Here is a 19,945-nt window from a genome sequence, read left to right on the forward strand (position 1 = left end):
TGCAAATTACTTGTTTTGATATGTATGATAAAACGTTCGCGACTCATCTTACAGATTTCATAATTCAAGTTGTGAACCTGTTCATATGACCATTCCATGTATTTGATTGACCAGAAGCAAGTGGTTTTCTTAATGCCGGGATTTGTTTATTGTAAAAGCAATCGTTTGATGTCATAAATGATTTAATTTGGTCAAGATTAGCTCATCATGCAGGCAAAAGCTATTGATGTTTTTTTTAAACTCCGCTATGCCACAACTTATAAAGGTCCACAAGAGTTTTCAAATGGATTGTTTCTGTTTATCTCTGTACATTTGTGGATCAGTTTTTCTTCACCGAATCGCAGCATATGGTCCAATTTCATTAAAAACATAAACTACCTAATCACCCTTTTTATTTTTGAATCGTTATAAAAACATAATGTCGTGAGCGCCATCTGGGAAATACAAAAGGCTCGTTTATGAATGCATCTCCAAAATGAGGTGGATCCAGTGATTAACGCTCGTGATATAAAGCAGTTTATGAAGCAGCCACTCACAACGCAGCACAGCATCATAGCATGCCGCTGTCTGAAGTCCGTGCTAAGGGAGGCTGCGATTTATCAATACACGCAATACTCTGTAGACGGCATAAACTAGCGAACAACACGAACTTTCTATGAACGACACACTATGAAGAAAAGGAAGTTATTGGGGTAAGAGTCGTGGAGTTTACATTTGTTTGTACTTGTGCATTGTTACATATAACACTGGATTAATTTGAGGTATACAATATTATATTAGTTTTATAACTACATCTTCACGAAGCATGAGTCAGCTCGCAAAATATTAAAGATTTCGCGAGTTTAATGTTAGTACATGTACTGAAATTTCAGGTTAGTGGAATTCATTTGCTGTTTTAAACATGCGCTGATTTCTTTTAAAACTATATGGACATTGACTGTATATCATATTCATCTTAGGCGCAGTAATGTATACATGAATAATGAAATGAACGCACTGTTCCTCAGTGCAGTAATATTTTACAAATACAGTGTGTTTGCTTGATGTGATTTAATAGTGATTTGTTAGAACCTCTAACTCATTACAGGGGAATGCGTTATTCTTCTTTATTAATGTTTTTGCTGATTTGCTTGAGCTCGATAAACGATGTATGCTTATATTTTAACAAAACTATGCAACTCATGTTAATTTGAAAAACAGCAACAAAACAGAAAAGCGTTTTTTCGACTGAAAAGCGATCTCGTCATGAATATAATTTTCCCCAATATCAATTCGCGGTTTTAATTGCTATGTCCAACGACTGACCTGACCCATCAACGATTTTTCGAATTTGCGTTAGATGTATTCAACATCATTAGTTGCAACAAAGAAAACACGCCGGTAGTTTATGTAACGGTTGTTATTTGCGATGTCAAACAAAAACTTAGGCTAAAACACGTCGGCTAAAAGTGAAAATGGCGGGACAGAATTTTCCTCTAGACGATCCCGGTTCGAATGCTTTTTTATGCCTCATTTTTTGTATTAAACTTGAATGTTCATGGCTATTAAAACCGTTTATACATTTTGTATCGATTGAACGACATTATTCAATATAAACCGCAAATTGATATATGAGCTAGTCCTTCTTAAGCAAAACCACGTTTACGCCGCCACTTTCACTTTTAGAGGGGCACATATAATTGTCCGTCCGTCAGTCCGTCCTTCGGTCGCATTGTTACCTTGCGCGATACCTTTCAGAAATATCAACTTGCACGTGAACTTATAATATATTGGTTCGGGTGTTTTCGACACAACCAAAGTCGCGCGTAAATCAGAGAGCATTGATGAAACTTTACAAACATATTAACGAGCATAAGATCTTGCCCATCTTCATATTTTGGTTGGAATGTGTCAATGAATGTTTTAAATCTAGTATGCAACATTTTGATTTAATGTGCTGTCTTTGCATTTTTCAGTTCTACATGGTAATCTGCTTCCAAAATCAAAGTTTGAGAAAAAAATACAGATTAATTAAGCATTTTCAGACATTCTAAATTGCCAGTCCTCAATCTTTGCCCACATTTTATCACAACCATTAACACTTATGAACCTAAATATTGATAAAGCACGATTTATTTGGTATATATTTATACATAAAGGCCTTATATTAGCGTTCATTATAGCAAATGAGGTGTTACAAATGAAATAAAGAACATATAAGCATACAAGTGCAGTTATCCCCCCTTTGAAAATCCAATAAGTACAATGACACCGAGAGCGATGACTTTTCCTCCCTGTGATGCAAGTTCAAACACCGGTACACTGTGACGCACTGCGTCATTATATGGTATTTAATACGATTGCTGCTCTAGGAAGCACCGTACACTGTGACGCACTGCGTCATTATATGGTATTTAATACGATTGCTGCTATTGGAAGCACCGTACACTGTGACGCACTGCGTCATTATATGGTATTTAATACGATTGCTGCTCTAGGAAGCACCGTACACTGTGACGCACTGCGTCATTATATGGTATTTAATACGATTGCTGCTCTAGGAAGCACCGTACACTGTGACGCACTGCGTCATTATATGGTATTTAATACGATTGCTGCTCTAGGAAGCACCGGTACAGTGTGACGCACTGCGTCATTATATGGTATTTAATACGATTGCTGTTTTAGTCAGCTTCACTATAATCTGAACTATTTTAAGGGTGCAATTATTTGGAAGACAAACATAATTGCACCATTATAAATACACATTAGTCACGCATTGAATCCTTCGTGGCATTGGCTTTGGCTTGCATTATTATTTCTAAATTATCTGTTACTAACTTGCTACTAACTTACCAACGAACGAACTAATTAACGAACTAGCTACTTAACTAACTCACTAACGGACAAACGAACGAACGAACGAAGAGCGAACGAACTAACTAAATAATTAACTAACTAACTGTATGTTAACTTGTTAAGACAGCGTGTCGTTTTATTGTGTTGCGAGAATATGAAATTACAGGTAAGAAGCAACGTGGCATTGCATGTGCACTGCGATCAATCGTTGATTACCGATTTATTGCCAAATAATACGTTAATTACTTCGCCTTCTTGGGGGTTATTAAATATTTACGTCTGCGGCAATGGTTTGCACAATTTACGTTTTTTTCGATTTCATTTCCAATAATCAATATTGGGGGCATTCTAGGTCCATTGCTAATGGACACAAAATATGTCCAAATCACGCAATTACCTGTTTAACGACCTCATTGCATACGCCAAGGTGTGATCTACGATGAGTTTGACTCTTTGTCTATTGGTCTAGCAGAAAGTAGAGCAAATAGCATAGCATAGATTAATTGAAGAGTGAAAAAAGGGAACCTGTTCACAAATGTCCGTATTTTGAAAATTTCCATTGAACTATTTGACTTTCGAAACTGTAATATTTGGAATTGTTTAAAAGAAATGAAAATATCATGCAGGCTATGTCGCTATCACTTCATATTGTATGCAAGAACGCTATCACTTCATCATGCAGGCTAGCTCGCTATCACTTCATCATGCAGGCTAGCTCGCTATCACTTCATCATGCACTGTATCATGCATGCTAGCTCGCTTTCAAACCATCATGCAGGCTAGGTTGCTATCACTTCATCATGCAGGCTAGGTTGCTATCACTTCATCACGCAGGCTAGGTTGCAATCACTTCATCATGCAGGCTAGGTTGCTATCACTTCATCATGCAGGCTAGCTCACTATCAATTCATCATACAGGCTAGGTCGCTGACAATTCATCATGCAGGCAAGGTCGCTATCAATTAATCATGCAGGCTAGGTCGCTATCACTTAATCATGCAGACTAGTTCGCTTTCATTTCATCATGCATGCTAGGTCGCTATCATCTCATCATGCAGACTAGGTCGCTATCACTTAATCATGCAGGCTGGGTCGCTATCAATTCATCACGCAGGCTAGGTCGCTATCAATTAATCATGCAGGCTAGGTCGCTATCACTTAATCATGCAGACTAGTTCGCTTTCATTTCATCATGCAGGCTAGGTCGCTATCATCTCATCATGCAGGCTAGGTCGATATCACTTAATCATGCAGGCTAGGTCGCTATCCATTCATCACGCAGGCTAGGTCGCTATCAATTAATCATGCAGGCTAGGTCGCTATCACTTAATCATGCAGACTAGTTCGCTTTCATTTCATCATGCAGGCTAGGTCGCTATCATCTCATCATGCAGGCTAGGTCGCTATCACTTAATCATGCAGGCTAGGTCGCTATCAATTCATCACGCAGGCTAGATCGCTATCGATGCATCACGCAGGCTAGGTCGCTATCAATTCATCACGCAGGCTAGCTCGCTATCATTTCATCATGCAGGCTAGCTCGCTATTATTTCATCATGCAGGCTAGCTCGCTATCATTTCACCATGCAGGCTAGCTCGCTATTATATCATCATGCAGGTTAGCTACTATCATTTCATCATACAGACTAGCTCGCTATCATTACATCATGAAAGGTAGCTCGCTATCACTTCATCACGCAGGCTAGCTCGCTTTTGCTTCACCATGCAGTAGCTCGCTATCACTTTATCACGCAGGCTAGCTCGCTTGTACTTCACAATGCAAAATTGCTCGCTATCACTTCATCAGGCAGGCTAGCTCGCTTTTACTTCACTATGCAGACTTGCTCGCTATCACTTCATCATGCAGGCTAGCTCGCTATCACTTCATCACGCAGGCTAGCTCGCTTTTACTTTACCATGCGGACTTGCTTGCTATCACTTTATCATGCAGGCAAGCTCGTTATCAATTAATCATGCAGGCTAGCTCGCTATCACTTCATCATGCAGGCAAGCTGGCTATCACTTCACCAAGCAGGCTAGCTCGCTTTTGCTTCACCATGCAGGCTAGCTCGCTATCATTTAATCAAGCAGGCTAGCTCGCTTTACTTCACCATGCAGGCTAGCTCGCTATCACTTCATCATGCAGGCCAGCTCGCTATCACTTAATCATGCAGGCCAGCTCGCTATCACTTTCATCAAGCAGGCTAAGTCGCTATCACTTCATCATGCAGGCCAGCTCGCAATCACTTCATCGTGCAGGCTTTTGATTCTGCATGGTAAAACCCTGTTTATTTTTGTTAAACTCTCACGGAAAAGTGTTACAAACGTTTTATACTTTTAACGTCTCGTATTGATCATTATCATAAACGAACACATACTTTAACATTTTTCTTTTGAGTGTTATTTTTCTTGTTGGTTATAATGCTATTTTTTTTTAGCTCGCCTTATCGCAACGTGCCGATGGTGAGCTTTTATGATCGACTTTTTTCCGTCGATCGCTAGTAATATTTGCTCTAATAATATCTTTTCCGAGTTCGACTATCGTTCCGGTCCTATAAAATATATATTATTATTAAAAATGGCGACATGGGACGTGGGTGTTTTCAATATTTAGATAAAGTATTACATCATAGACACTTAAGATTTCACAATGATTGCCCTATCTCTATGAATCTGGTTCAGAACATTAGTTGTAATGATATCAAAGCCGAGTTTAAAAAATAATTTGGTCCGTTGAAAAACATGACTGTCTTTGTGGGCTTAGTTCATCTTGTGAGCCGTAAGTCTATGTCTCTCTCTCCGGCGTCGTTCATGGTCAACTTTTAGCTCGTTACCAACCTAAGGGCAGCATGTTTGCTTGTTAGATCGTTTAATATTGACAATATCTAGGAGAAGTCTGTGTCAATTGTGTCTTTAAACATGGTCACCGTGTCATATCATTGAAAACACATTATGACTCAATATTGTAAGATCTTTAAATGTAAATTTTTACAATATTTTTACCACTAGGGTTAAGTGGAGTTGTAAACGATGTCACACTATTATTTCGTCATAAACACTTTTAAACATTATAATTGTCTCATTAGATACCTTATATGGAATACAAATCTATGTGAATGTCTGTCTTGACTCAGAACTACGCAAAGTTTAAAAATATGTCGCATGAAGTCAAAAACAATGTGAGCCTGTATAATTTTTCCTAATTGACGTACATAGAATGTATGTGATGGTATAGCGGTCACCATAGCCATATTGTTTCTAACTCGTCACTCGTTTATATCATTCCAGTTTACTGATCTGTGGAGTGGCTTTAGTGTTGCTTCTCTCCCGAACCCAGACGAACACCCCGAGGGCAGTTCAAATCGAACGAAAAAGGGCGCTCAATCCGGAAGGTTTCTCTGGCGGAAATAGAACCTCGACAATTATTTACCAGTTCTTTCTCTCGGAAAATTTATGTTATTCTTCGGGTGCATGCACATACGGATCTTACAAACTTCCGGAACAGCTTTCCAAACATGCAAATAATGAAGTCCGCCATATCGGATTTTTAAAAGTTCACAAAGCTGCGAGCACGACGATGCAGAATATGTTCTTCCGGTTTGGAATGGCTCGCAATCTGAGCTTCGTATTCACATACCATCCAAACTACTTTTCCAGAGAAGCATCGAGGCATTTGCCAGTGATACGTCCAAGGTTTAGGAATGGATATGACATTCTATGTAACCACGCGGTGTTCAATATCTCAACATTTTCTCGTCTGCTTCCATCAGACACTCGTTACATTGCCATCGTTAGAGACCCTTTAGATCTATTCATTTCAAGTGTTAACTTTTACTCTCAGAAATCGCAGTTAATTCGATATATTGGCGCCGTTCCGGGCAATAAAGTGCAAAACCTTATTCGAAATCCCAGATATGACAGGGAGTTCTTTTCATACACAAAGAACGCAATGGCGAGAGACTTTGGGTTCCCTAAATCTGAAGACGTTGATATAGTCAAGAACAAATTAGGTGAATTGAACAGTATTTTTACTGTTGTTTTGATTGTTGAACACTTTGAAGAATCGCTTATTTTGATGAAACGTTATTTGAGTTGGAAGGTACGTGACATCATTTTTATCGCTAATAACGTACGTACACAGAATGGATATTCCATTAATGACCTCTCTCTGCTGGACGTTAACATGTTTAGGAACCGCAATAAACTCGACTACGTTGTCTATAGATTCTTCTTCGAGCGCTTTTGGCGACAATTTGAAGCTGAATCAAACGATATTCATTTGGAAGTGCTCAATTTTAAAAAGATTTTGAAAGAAGTATCGGCATTTTGCAACTCAGGTAGTATTAAAGAAAATGTGAATGAGCCCTTGCACATGCTGGAGACTCGATGGAATGAACAATTTAACATCACGTATGACGATTGTGCTTTCATGATAACAGACGAACTAACATTCATAGAAATTCTGAGGGCGAAACAAGGCAGCGAGCTACCACGGCGATTCAGAGGTTGACAATGAAGCACATTGAATGACTTATTGAGCAAGCTCTTTCAGATTTTTAACAGCATATATTTATACATGTACACATATATCATGTCCATTATATAATTTAATATTTTTATTTTTTGGTGCAATAGAGAGTAATTTCACGTTTTACGCAAATGTCAAAATATATTTTTATATAAATATATTGTAGTTGCATTTTATACTTTATTAACACACATATTTTTAAGATATATGGTTGTTATTTCTACAAAACGTTTAGCGTCGGTTTGCTACTGGATACTCGAGTACACACCCTATGGAAGTTGCTGTTCATTATCCATATTTTATTTCCAGTTTAAATCTAAACATACATTCAAGTTTTCACACACACGTGTAGGGAAAAGACGAATTCTTATGTAAAATGTATACATGTATGTATACATGCGGCAGTAAAATTCTTAATATAGGAACATGCAGAACTGTCCATTGAGCGCTTCGAAGATGCTCATGCAGATGGAGTTTCATTGTGTTTTGCGCGACCGAGAACACAAACCAGGGGAGCATATTGTCGACTTCTCGTTGCGTACTTCACAAAGTTTTAACAGATTCCTTGCGTGTGGTGTGTCAACTCAAAATCCTGCGGTCTGCGTCTGTCGCAGTGAGATCATTCTTACGTAGGAGCATTGCATACAATGTTATAACAAGTTATTGTACATGCAAAGGAACATTCCAAACGGAAAGACACTTAATACATTTACCGCAATACTTAAGTGTTTATTTACAAATTTGCGGTGACAAAAGTTATTTACTTAGTAAAAAGGTTAATGGGTTTCTTTTACACAGTAATTGCAATAATGTTTTGCTACAAACTCTGTTAATGACAATTAAAAACTGCGAACAGACATAATGATAAGAAGACAGTGTAGGCTAAAATATGTAGCCATGATAATTGCGTATAAATCTGTAAAACAAAAAAAAACACCTATTAATTCGGTGCAAATAACGCATTAGATGTATACACATGACACCGGTGATTGTGATGTTGCAAGTATCGCAAGGGGTAGTCCAACTTGTTGACGCTCTCAAATATTAAGCTACTTTTTATATTGGTAATATTAGTTCCAAAGAATTTAGCCCATATAATAAGTATCTCTTAATTCTTTGCGCGTCTTATAAATAAGACAACGCAAGGGGATGCATAATAGGTTTGACGTCGGCAAAGGGATGGCGACTCACGAAATCTAAAATCGGGATTATCTGGTTTTGCCGGACATAGCAGTAATGTTTTGAACATTTTGGACTTCATATAATGACCTTCTAATATGCTTTGTGTCATTAATGCATTTGTGTCACATGAATTGTTAATAATTATCGTTGGCCTTGGTGAAACATGGCCCATGCACAGCCTCGAGCATTTAAGCTTTTAAATTACCATGTGTTACTAAATGGTGAAATTAAATTCCATGTAATGGAAAATATTACTGCAGTAAATTATTATGATAAAAAATCTTATAGTACTTAAGTGATAATGTTTTGGTGACCTTACTTGTATTTTAATGCTGTCAAAATTGATATACAACATACATAAAAATGAAGCATAAACATAACGATAATGCACTATAAAAGTAATGACATCATCAATATAAAGACGAGGATGAATTTTGACGTTTAAATCGGCTCCGGTTCGTGTTGAATGTACCGATATTTTCGACTAACTAATTTATAACTATTTTTTTATGTTAAGTTTCAAACGCGAGAGCAATACAATAAGATGGTGGTTTGAACATGATGTCCGTCATAGCAACTCAAAATCGAACCTAGTGGCATTTGGTCCCGCGATAAAATTGCCTGTGTAGGTGTGTGAATCATTTCAGAATCATTTCAGAATTTAATAGCTATTGCGTGCCTTTTATCAGCGAATAATTGCTGGTACATTTCAATCATGTACTCGATGACAATTTGTTGGTTCATTTTAATTGTGAGTGCAGCAACTCGAAATCGAACCTATGGTCATTTGGTCCCGCGGACAAATTAATTGCGTAGGAGTGTGAGTCATTTCAGCGTTGGATTGTTATTGCATGCCTATTATCAGCGAATGTTCAAACGGTAAATTTTAACTGTGCTAGTTATAACGTAGATTTGTCAAATAGTTTTACTACATACCGATTAGCGAAAAATTGCTGGTACATTTTAATCACGTACTCAATGTCAATGTGTTGGTTCATTTTTATCATGAGTGTAGCAACTCAAAATCGAGCCTAGTGGCATTTGGTCCCGAGATTATATTGACTGTGTAAGAGTATGAATATTGCAACTGAGCAGCGAGTATTTGTGTTATAACCAAAGCCGGGACTTGCACCCAGATTTCTTCTCCCTCGAAGAAGGAAAAGCGTTCTGCTTTGAACTACTGTGGTTGTATAAACACGTTTCATACAAGCTACATGATCAAGAGGTGTCACTCAACGTTTTATACGGGCTTGTGACCGTTCTTTTCACAGCAAAATGAAAAGAGCCGCTTTACCACCTTGCAATATGCAATACGGACTAGCATACTAGCAAACAATATAGCCTTTAATTTTGCCATGCATTAACGAAGAAACATTGGCCTTTCGGCGATGGCTAAACCTCAGAAATCCCATTTAAATAGATATTTTTTTCACATCTTGCAGAAATGTTCTGTTGCATAATTTCTCAAAATATCCTAAATCAGATAATATACAATAACATGTGGACATCTGTTCCAGTATCTTGCAAGACGAATAACTATTTGTGGAGCTGTAACATAGCACAACCTTAGATATGTTACTGCCTTTCAACTGTGTTATTTTATCAAATATATTTCATTGATCAGACACGACAGATTTTCATACCAACTACACGTGAACAAAACACGTTCGTATCAAACTGCAAAATTGCATTGTAGTGTTTGCAGACCACCTGCTGCTGAGAATTGTCTTCTACTATACAATACATACCAATCATGACTACATCTCACGACCAAATCAACAACGCAAGCTAGCGACAACCTCATCTGTGGTGCTAACATAGAGATATATTATAGCGTATGTTTAACCCGTTTTTGTCGTGATACGAATTCGCATGTGCCCGTTGAGAGCATGTGTTTGTGCCTACTGATTTGAAACATCAACACCTTTACTATACATTGCTACACACCAATCTCGACTACATTTCACAATCAAAACAAACATACAAGCTAGCTAGCGACAAGCTAAAACGTTTTAGCAGCGTTGAAGCGACACTGCTTTCCAAAATATTCAAGCAGGTGTATGAATGTGCTTACAGGTCTGTAACATTGATGCTACTATACTATATATTACATCTCACAACCAAATCATAGCGTTGAAGCGATACTGCTTTTCAAAATATTCAAGCAGTTGTGTAACTTACTGGCGTTTCAAAATGAGAACATTCGAGTTGTTGAGATTCAAATACGGTTGTAGACTGTAGTGGAGCGAAAGGTTTTTAATTGGAATTGCTTTGCACTATTTCAAAGTTAGTCATAAAACTGCGTTTATAGTTTTTATCAATTGTGCTAGCAATTCTGAGAATGTCATGAAAGTCGCTCAAATCGATGTATATATCATTTTTTCATCATCAACTCATCAACTTTCTATCAACTCAAATAGAAATAATCACTTAACGTTATGTGTATTGTGTTTTTGTTCGTATTTTCTACATGCGAAATATGAAGCCTAAATACTGATAAATGTTTATTTTGATGTTTCTCATTGAAAGACAAGCTATACCTATCGTCGTGCAAAATGTGTATGCAGTTAAAAGCGAGTAACTGCTTTGAGTTTACGAGTCGCCTTATGTAAGTCTCAACACGAGTAGTTCGTTAGGCGCAATTAATGTTCAACGCAACATTGAGTAGCATAGTTTGTGTCCATATGGCAAATATCTAATAACGTTGAGAGTCATTCATATACTTTTATTTATCATGTTCCCTCAAATAAAAGTTTGAAAGTTTTTTGCTTTGTACGATTGAAAGCTAGTGGTGTCACTCGGCGTTTTCACGGACTTGTGACCGTTCCTCTTGTGCTCAGACAAGAGAAGTCGCCTTCCCACCCAGCCTAGCAGACTTTGTGCATTGAAGCACTTAATAGAAATGTTATTGCTCGGTCAGGTTCGGTCAACGCGTGCCTGCGTTTCTGAGAGAGCCAGATTAAGATATTTCGTGTCACCGTACGAAAATACCATGGTGTCGCATAGCAAAGCACAGGCATGTCACCATGCGTGCCTACCACCCTTCCAACAGCGCAACAATGTGGTGTTGAAAGGATTCCCAGATAGTGTCGAAAGTATTGACGGTCATAACGGGGACGAGTTGCTTTATAGCGCCTCATTTCGTATTGACTTGCAACCCCGCCCTAGACCGCTACACAGCTAACTGGGCAGGACTCCATCTGACTATCAATCTCAGCGATCATAGTTTTGAAAAACGTCTGCTTTTTAATTGTTGGTATTTGGTACTTGGAGTCTCTTGTGCCAAAGTAGAGACTTACTTTTTGTTTAAAGATGAAGCAATCATTAACTGGTTGGTAGTCTTAACAGTGCGTCAAGATAAGCACCGTGAAAACATTTTAGCACCGAAATACCGAGGTGTTCACCCCCAAGTGCTATCAGTGCGCTTCACACTTGTGGAGTCTTAAACCCCTCGGCCGCCCAAACACAGTTAATGACTGTTAATGTTTATTTTTTGTTTGATTTTGGTATTGCATAGTTTAAACACAAACACATACATCAATACATCAATATTGCTGGCCAGCGCAATAAAACAAGGAAAAAAAAGGTAGGAGAACAATCTCCTTTAGTTTTCATGTAAAAACATAAACATAAACATACACACTGTCAACACTTGCCACTTGCAACACCGAGTTCGTTTCAGTTCAGAATGTACACATTTTTCGATCGACACACATTCGCAATGTTACATGGATTCACAAAGATACATGGATTCACAAAGTTGCACTGATGTCCATACACGGGCCAATGTTCAAGTTATCGGTGCGATGGACCCACGGTTTTGTCGCAGCTATACGCCACACGTATGTATTGACTACTCGGTGTCCACATCAAGGTTTGCAAATTGGCACTGAAAATAGAAAAGCAAATTGTGTTAAACAGTAAACGATGAAAGTAAACAGCCTGAAATGATAAAAACATGCATGTGTAATATACCATGGATCAAATAAAATAGTAAACACAAACTGCTAAAAAAAACACACAACTCTACCAACTGTTTGACTGATACTTACTTTTTTTTATTGTGTTGCATGTTCAGGCGCCTTGCTGTTACTGCTCGTCTTGCAGTAGAGCTGAAATGAAATGAAAAGCATGATCAGAAACTTGCACTGTGTTTGTACAACTTACAATTTATGTGCACAATTTTGCATTTAAGTATAACATAACATTAAAACAATCTCAAACAATTGTTCAACTAATACTCACTTGTTTGTTTTGATGTTTCCACAAAGGCGCCTTGTTGTCACTGCTCGCCTGGAAGTAAACCTGACACGTCTAGTAGTAGAAAACACTCGTCTTGTAGTAGGGCTGAAATGAAATTGAAAGCATGATCAGAAACTTTTGAATGTGTTTGTACAACTTACAATTTATAAACACAATATTGAACTTTAACAGTAAACTTGAAACAGATAACAATTTTACTTACCTATGTTGTCTTCGCTGAAATACAAAAGTCATGTTCATAGCAATCATAGCATATTAACACACAATGAATACAACTCAAAACTTTTAGTAAGAAACTCAGTACTTACTTTGTATTTTGTATCCAATCCCTCTGCTGGCAATCTTCTTCAGTCCACAATCGAGCTGAAATCAAGACTCAATGCATACATGTAAATTTTGCCAAATAACAAACAAAACTGTGAACCAAAACTTGAACTAAACAAAACTAACTTTTCAACTGTTATGGTACTCACCTCTGGCAACTGAAATCATACAGACATTTTGCATATCAAAATACATTTTTAGTTTAAAGATAAGAATGATTTATGAACATTTTACTTACACAAAGCATAAATATAAAAAACATGCTATGATGAAAAAAACAATATGTATACAAAATTATACATAAAAAAACACACTATACTTACCATTGCTGACCTGAAATTGAAAAAAGCACATTTTGTATAGCAGAATACAAGTCATCAAAACAGTTCAATATGAAAATTAAAGAAAGTTTGTGTACTTACCACAGCCATACTGAAATGAAAAAGAAACACATTTTACAATGCAAAATACAGGTCATCAAAACAGTTCAATATGAAAGGCAATTGTACTTACCACAGCCATACTGAAATGAAAAAGAAACACATTTTACAATGCAGAATACAGGTCATCAAAACAATTCACTATGAAATTATAGAAAGTTAGTGTACTTACCAACAGGCTACTGAAATGAAAAAAACATTAAGCATTGCATAGTAGTATACAAGTCATCAAAACAGTTCAATATGAAAATTAAAGAAGGCAATTGTACTTACCACAGGATACTGAAATGAAAAACAGACATTTTACAATGCAGAATACAGGTCATAAAAACAGTTCAATATTAAATTATAGAAAGTTTGTGTACTTACCACAGCCATACTGGAATAAAAAAAACATTTAGCAATGCATAATAATCCAGACTTACCTAGCTGATCTTGAATCATTTTCTGTTGTTTAACTTCTCAGTTGTCCAAAAGTCTGCTCTGTAACGACCCACCACTCCAATCTGAAAAATAGTTAAGCATAACAAAGCACAAAACAAACCAAAAGAATAGTTTACTTACCTCATATTTTGTGCAGGTTTTCAACAGCCAATTTTCTTCTTGAAACCTGTATTCGTCTCTTTTTTGACCCACTGTGGAACAGTCACAGCAATGTAAGTCTGAAACATAGAAGGACATAACAACATAACATACAAACCAGTATATTTGTTTCGACTTACCTCGTGGCTACAGTCGATACACAGCTGCTGAATTTCTTTTCTGTCACAAGCTGTCAAAACATCTCTGCAACATCTCTGCAATTGAAACCTTCAAACAGAGTAAAACAGAGAAACATTTTGTATACAATATAGTAAACACTTACCTTGTTATAGGCCTGAGTTGCAGCAGTGATTCTTTCTTGAAATCTTCTTCTTTTCCATCACTGCATGAGAGACCTGAAAAATAGCATGCAGTGCAAAACACATGAGTTAAATTAAACCAAAATTGTGTTTCTACTTACCTTGCTTCTGTAGAGTTGAATCACAGTAGTAGAATTCCTTCTTCAAACACATTTCTCTGTCTACACCAGGAACTTGAATCTGAAACAGAGAAAAGCATCACATCAAATTGTACAACTCAAGTGCATTCATTCAATGCTTACCTACTTTCTGTTGAGTTGTTTCACAGCAGATGAAATCCTTATTCACTGTTGGCACTGCTATGAGACCATTTCTGCATGTGAAATCTGAAACAGAGCAAAGCAAAGTATGCATGGTAAAAATCAAACAAACAATTGTAACACTTACCCTGTTTGCAAGTCCCATTCACTTTCTCAGCAATGTTCCTCTTCTTGAATCGTCTTCGTCGCTGACTACAAGTACACCTGAAACATAGCATGCACAAAACATACCATATAAAAACAAAATACAAGTGTCCATACTAAAATGAAACACACTTACCTTTCTGCTTTGCTCAGCTCTGTTCGACTGTCAACTCTTCATGTCATGTCGTATCTGAAACGAACTAAATCAAAACATGCATAGCACACTATCATTGATAAAATATTGAAACAATTGTATGCTTCATAGCTGTGTTTTTTCCACTTTACATCACAGACAACTGGCGATCACAAAAGTAAAGACATTTTTGTACTACTCAAACATTAAGCTCACATTCACGAACACCAACCGACAGAGTTGTTATAGAGTGATAATCCCTAAAACTGTAAAAAAGAATCGAAATCAGTGTTCATTCATCATGATTTATTGAAACAAATGTATACTACAATACTCACCACAGCCAACTGAAATGAAATAGAAATGTTAACAGCATGCAAACAAATGTCAATCAATATTTAGTAAATATCAACAAAAGCATTTCGATACACAAAGTAAGTGTTCACCATCATAGTACATCATCAGTTAGTTCGACATCCCACGGTTGCTCAAGTGTAAGTACTGGCTAGCATTTACCCCTTTCAGTAAACCATCACACATCAGCATTTTTAGACACAAGTGCTGATAGATTCAACCCTTGTTATCATCTTTCACAGACTTCTATGAGTAAACAACTGAAAAATATAAAACGTTTGTACTCACTGTTTGGCAGCTCCAAGAAACACGTCTGTACTGCTTGCCATCTGGACATCAACTGAAACAAAACATCTTCAAACACACATACATTTTAAACGTTTTTGAACAAAAATCAACACAGAGCAGAGCTAAGCTGCAGCAGTTAATCTTTCTTAAAATTGAATTCTCCATCTCTGCATAGCACACATGAAAAATAGCATAACATCACATTACAGCAGTCAATGAAAACAAAAATTTGATCGACTTACCTTGCTTCTGTAGAGTTGAGTAACAGACGTGGAAATCTTCTTCCATGTGTAAACCAGTGACTCGAATCTGAAATAAAGTAAAGAACACATTGTACAACTCAAATCAATGAATTAAAACTTACCTTACTTTTGATGAATTGTGTCTCAGCAGTTGAAATCCTGTTTAATTTCTGCATGTGAAATCTGAAACAGAGCAAAGCACGCATGTTACAAATTAAACAAACACAAGTGTTACACTTACCCTGTTTGCAAGTCCCAATCACTTTCTCAACAATGTTCCTCTTCTTGATTCGTCTTCGTCGCTGTCAGCAAGTACACCTGAAACATAAAAGCATGCACAAAACATCCCATATAACAACTATTTTGTACTTACCATATGAGTGCTTTTCTGTTCAGGTCAGCTTGAAAACCCATCACTGCCATCAGCATCTGAAAAATAGTACATCACAAACAAACAAACAAACATAACATATCATAAAAACAGTTTAACACAACAGATATGAGAGCTCTCGCAACCACGTCTGTTCTGTTCGACTGTCCAAAAGCAAGTGACAGTACTTCAATTCACTAACATTGAGAAATTCTAAACTTACCTTCAAGGCTTGTTGAGTAGCTCCAAAAACAAGACTGCTTGGCTCCACTGTTCACTCCAACTGTCATATCATCACTGGATAAGCACTCCTGAAATGTATTGAAACAAAACATGCATAGAACAAACATTCAGTCAAAAGTACTTACCTTTCACTTTGTCACTGCCCTGTGCTCAACTCCAGTCAGCATGACATCTCTGCTTGAAAGTCTGAAACATATAAAAACATGCAATGCAAAACAAACATAGTTACTTACCTTCTAGCATATTGTTGGAGCTCCAGAAAACACGACTGTTCACTTCAGCTGCCAGACTTAAACTGCCAGCACACATCTGAAAATCTGAACAAAGCATTCATGTTCCATACTGTACTAGCCGTATGATTTTGAGTTACTGACATACTTATCATCCAAAAAAAGAGTACATGAAAATCTAGCAAAAAATAGGTTTTCATCTGTTCACGAGTTATACTCTGAAAGAAACCATGATGATGACAAAACTCACTTTATCTCTTCTTTTGTCAAAACACAAGTGTTCATTGTGAAATTTAACAAACTTACCTTTTCGTTTCCCAGCTCTGTTCAAATGTCAGGTCTACATTTCATGTCAAATCTGAAAAAGATCTACATCGAAAAATGCATAGCACACAATCTGTGTTAAAACAGTAAATGTTTGTTGTATTCAAAGCTCCGTGTATTTTTCACTTTACACATCACAGACAACTGGCGACCACAAACGTAGAAACATTTCTGTACTACTCAAAACATTGCTGTATGAACGCCAACCGACATATTTTTGTTATAGACTTATAGTCCCTAAAACTGTTCAAAAAGAATCAAAAGCAGTTTTCAGTCATAATCTTTTATTGAATTCTATACATAGGCAATACAATCTACAGTACTCACCACAGCCCACTGAAATTAAACATCATGAAATATACATGTTAAGCAATACATTTATCATATTATAGTGCATATCAACAAACGCAATTCAATAAATTTTATGCATTCAGTAAGTGTTCACCATCATGTTACATCATCAGTTCGATTAGCATCACCACAATACATCAACTCATAATACTGGTTAGCATTGAGCTCATGCTATAGCTACCATACATCAGCATTCATAGACACTAAAAATCAAGTAATATCTACAGTACTCACCACAGCACACTGGAACAAAATAGAAATGTTAACAGCATGCAAATACAAGTAAAGCAATATCATATTTAGTACATATAAGAAAAGTATGTCAATACACCATCATATTACACCATCAGTTCGTTTCACATTCCCACGGTAGCTCAACTCTTAGTACTGGCTAGCATTTAGCCTTTTCAATAAACATTCAGCATTTCTAGACACAAGCACTGATTAATTCTACCCATCATATCATCATTCACATCATTCCATACTAAGTGTACAATAACAGTTTTCATTAAGCATCGTTAACTAAAAACCACACATACAAGTTAAATCTGCAATACTCACCACAGCCCACTGGAATAAAATAGAAATGTTAACAGCATGCAAATACAAGTAAAGCAATATCATATTTAGTACATATAAGCACATGCATTTTCATGAAATATGTTTCCAATGTTTTTACATCATCTGTTCGTTTCCCAAAGTAGCTCAGTAAATATTTTGTAACACCATCATCTCTCATCACAACATATCGACACTATATCAGTACTGAGTAATTTATACCCAACTCATTTCACTTCTCTATCAGTACAACAACTCAGCAATAATACGCCAGCCGCTTAAAATCATCATAAATCATCATACACAGTGAGACACGTCAACAGTCAAACACAAAAGTTTGTACTCACGTTTTGTAGAAACCCATCCACACAGCACGACATCTGAACTTCAACTGACAGTCAATCGATTCACACCACAACACAAATTTAATTGCACACAACTCAAGTCAAAGTCAAGTCGTCATCTCATAACAATAACCTAACACTAAAGTCCGCCAGTCATTCAATAACCCGAGTACCAAGTCATATTCTATAACGCGAAGTCAATTTAACTCTCAAAGTACAAGTCAGTAATACTCAAATCTTTTTCATAGTAAAAAATATTTCAAAGTCAATTTTTTTTCAGAGCTCACAAAAACAGGTCTGTCTTCGTCAAAGTCTATCAGTCAACTAAAATTCTTTCATAGTAAAAAAATTTAAAAGTCAAAACTTTTTTTCAGAGAACTTAAAAAACGCGTCTGTCTTTGTCAAAGTCTATCGGTCAACTGAACTTTTTTTGGGCGCGCAATTCAATTTATACTGACGCAACGTCGAAAAAACACATCCTCTCTCTTCGAGAGCCAAACTAAGAATGACAGAAAATCATATTAAAAATGTTTACAGTTCATGATTTGAGTTAACAATTGAATAAGTATTTAATGAAAAATCGTAAAAGCAAACTTACCTTTCAAAAATCCTACAAATATTGACTTTGTGGTGATATTTTTTCATGACCATACAAGCCGAAATAGTCACAGCTTGAATGGGCATAAAAATTGATAAGCATGAGTCCGTACAATCCATCCAGTATTTCCTTCGATTTATAGCAAATCCAGGGTCTTCTAGTCTCAAATCTTGTTATGAGGCGTACCCAACGCAGATTTTTATAGTCAATGTTAAAACGACAAAAGGCGAGTATATAAAAAAATCTAGTCAAACATAGATTTACTAACCTATCATTCTGAAATAATCCTAGATCATATCAAATATGTGAGTAATCCATCAAAATATTTATTACTGAACATTTAACATCAGCACAAAATATTCCCGTATACCCATTTAGTTTTCTACATAGCCTGAACAATTCAATATTTATTTTCAATTCCGAGAACTCAAATGTTTTCATGACGTTCGACTGACGAAAGCAGCTCGATATGATTTCTATTGAGGAGCGACTATCGCGTTGTGATTTTTTCAACTCTGTTTTGTGAGTTTAGTGCCAATACAACGAAGATATAGTAAACAAATATCCAACCACATATATCAAAATGTTCAGCACACTGGCGCCTACACACTCATATACAAATAGTATGGTTATGTGTACAATTGTTCTTGTAAATTTGAAATATCAAGAAAATCTGTGTTTGGACCAAAATATCATTACTCGCGCATTCGATTTTGTATAACCAAGTAGTATCAGTATGAGCGCATCGAAATTTCAGTTAATCTGGTGAAAATTTTATTGAATTTGGACATCGGGTTTCACAGATATTCGTGTTAAATCAGTTGCAAAGAAACTCAGTTTGCTATCGTCGATAATATGTAAACTCCCCCTGTACTGTGGATGAGATTTATTGAAATGACGTCGTCGATTTGCACTGACATCGAAGGGTCAAAATTACGATTCACGAAATGTGTGTTTGTTGTGATATGGTTTTCTGCCCGTATAACTGCAGCGTTTTACAAAAACATCAAGTATGTTACACCAAAATGC

The 19,945-nt window shown here is 36.6% G+C and overlaps 1 protein-coding gene and 1 long non-coding RNA gene across 10 annotated transcripts; one reads left to right on the top strand and one right to left on the bottom strand.

Moving 5' to 3' along the window:
• The first annotated feature begins 551 nt into the window (after nucleotides 1-551).
• Nucleotides 552-7,568, top strand: LOC127847990 (galactose-3-O-sulfotransferase 2-like). The gene is made up of 2 exons (XM_052380242.1): nucleotides 552-692; nucleotides 6,127-7,568. Exons 1-2 carry the CDS (start codon nucleotides 670-672, stop codon nucleotides 7,346-7,348), a joined length of 1,245 nt encoding a protein of 414 aa, XP_052236202.1. The 5' UTR covers nucleotides 552-669; the 3' UTR covers nucleotides 7,349-7,568.
• Nucleotides 7,569-11,705: 4,137 nt separating this feature from the next.
• Nucleotides 11,706-18,757, bottom strand: LOC127848509 (uncharacterized). 9 transcript variants are annotated; one of them, XR_008034557.1, is made up of 8 exons: nucleotides 17,048-18,757; nucleotides 16,745-16,828; nucleotides 16,492-16,579; nucleotides 15,899-16,327; nucleotides 13,120-15,708; nucleotides 12,794-12,895; nucleotides 12,601-12,660; nucleotides 11,706-12,437 (listed from the first exon to the last, which is right to left on the bottom strand). It is a non-coding gene; the product is annotated as an uncharacterized LOC127848509 (long non-coding RNA). The 9 variants fall into 9 exon arrangements; XR_008034556.1 differs by having other exon boundaries at nucleotides 16,492-16,828; XR_008034554.1 differs by having other exon boundaries at nucleotides 16,745-18,757.
• Between the last annotated feature and the right edge of the window lie 1,188 nt (nucleotides 18,758-19,945).

This window comes from Dreissena polymorpha, chromosome 10 (assembly GCF_020536995.1).
Source record: "Dreissena polymorpha isolate Duluth1 chromosome 10, UMN_Dpol_1.0, whole genome shotgun sequence".
Taxonomy (NCBI): Eukaryota; Metazoa; Mollusca; class Bivalvia; order Myida; family Dreissenidae; genus Dreissena; species Dreissena polymorpha.

Bases quoted from the DNA above. Each gene is read 5' to 3' on its own strand.
- LOC127847990 (XM_052380242.1), top strand. From the start codon at position 670: ATGAAGAAAAGGAAGTTATTGGG. The intron at 693-6,126 runs GTAAGAGTCGTG...ATATCATTCCAG, and splicing joins AAGAAAAGGAAGTTATTGGG to TTTACTGATCTGTGGAGTGG.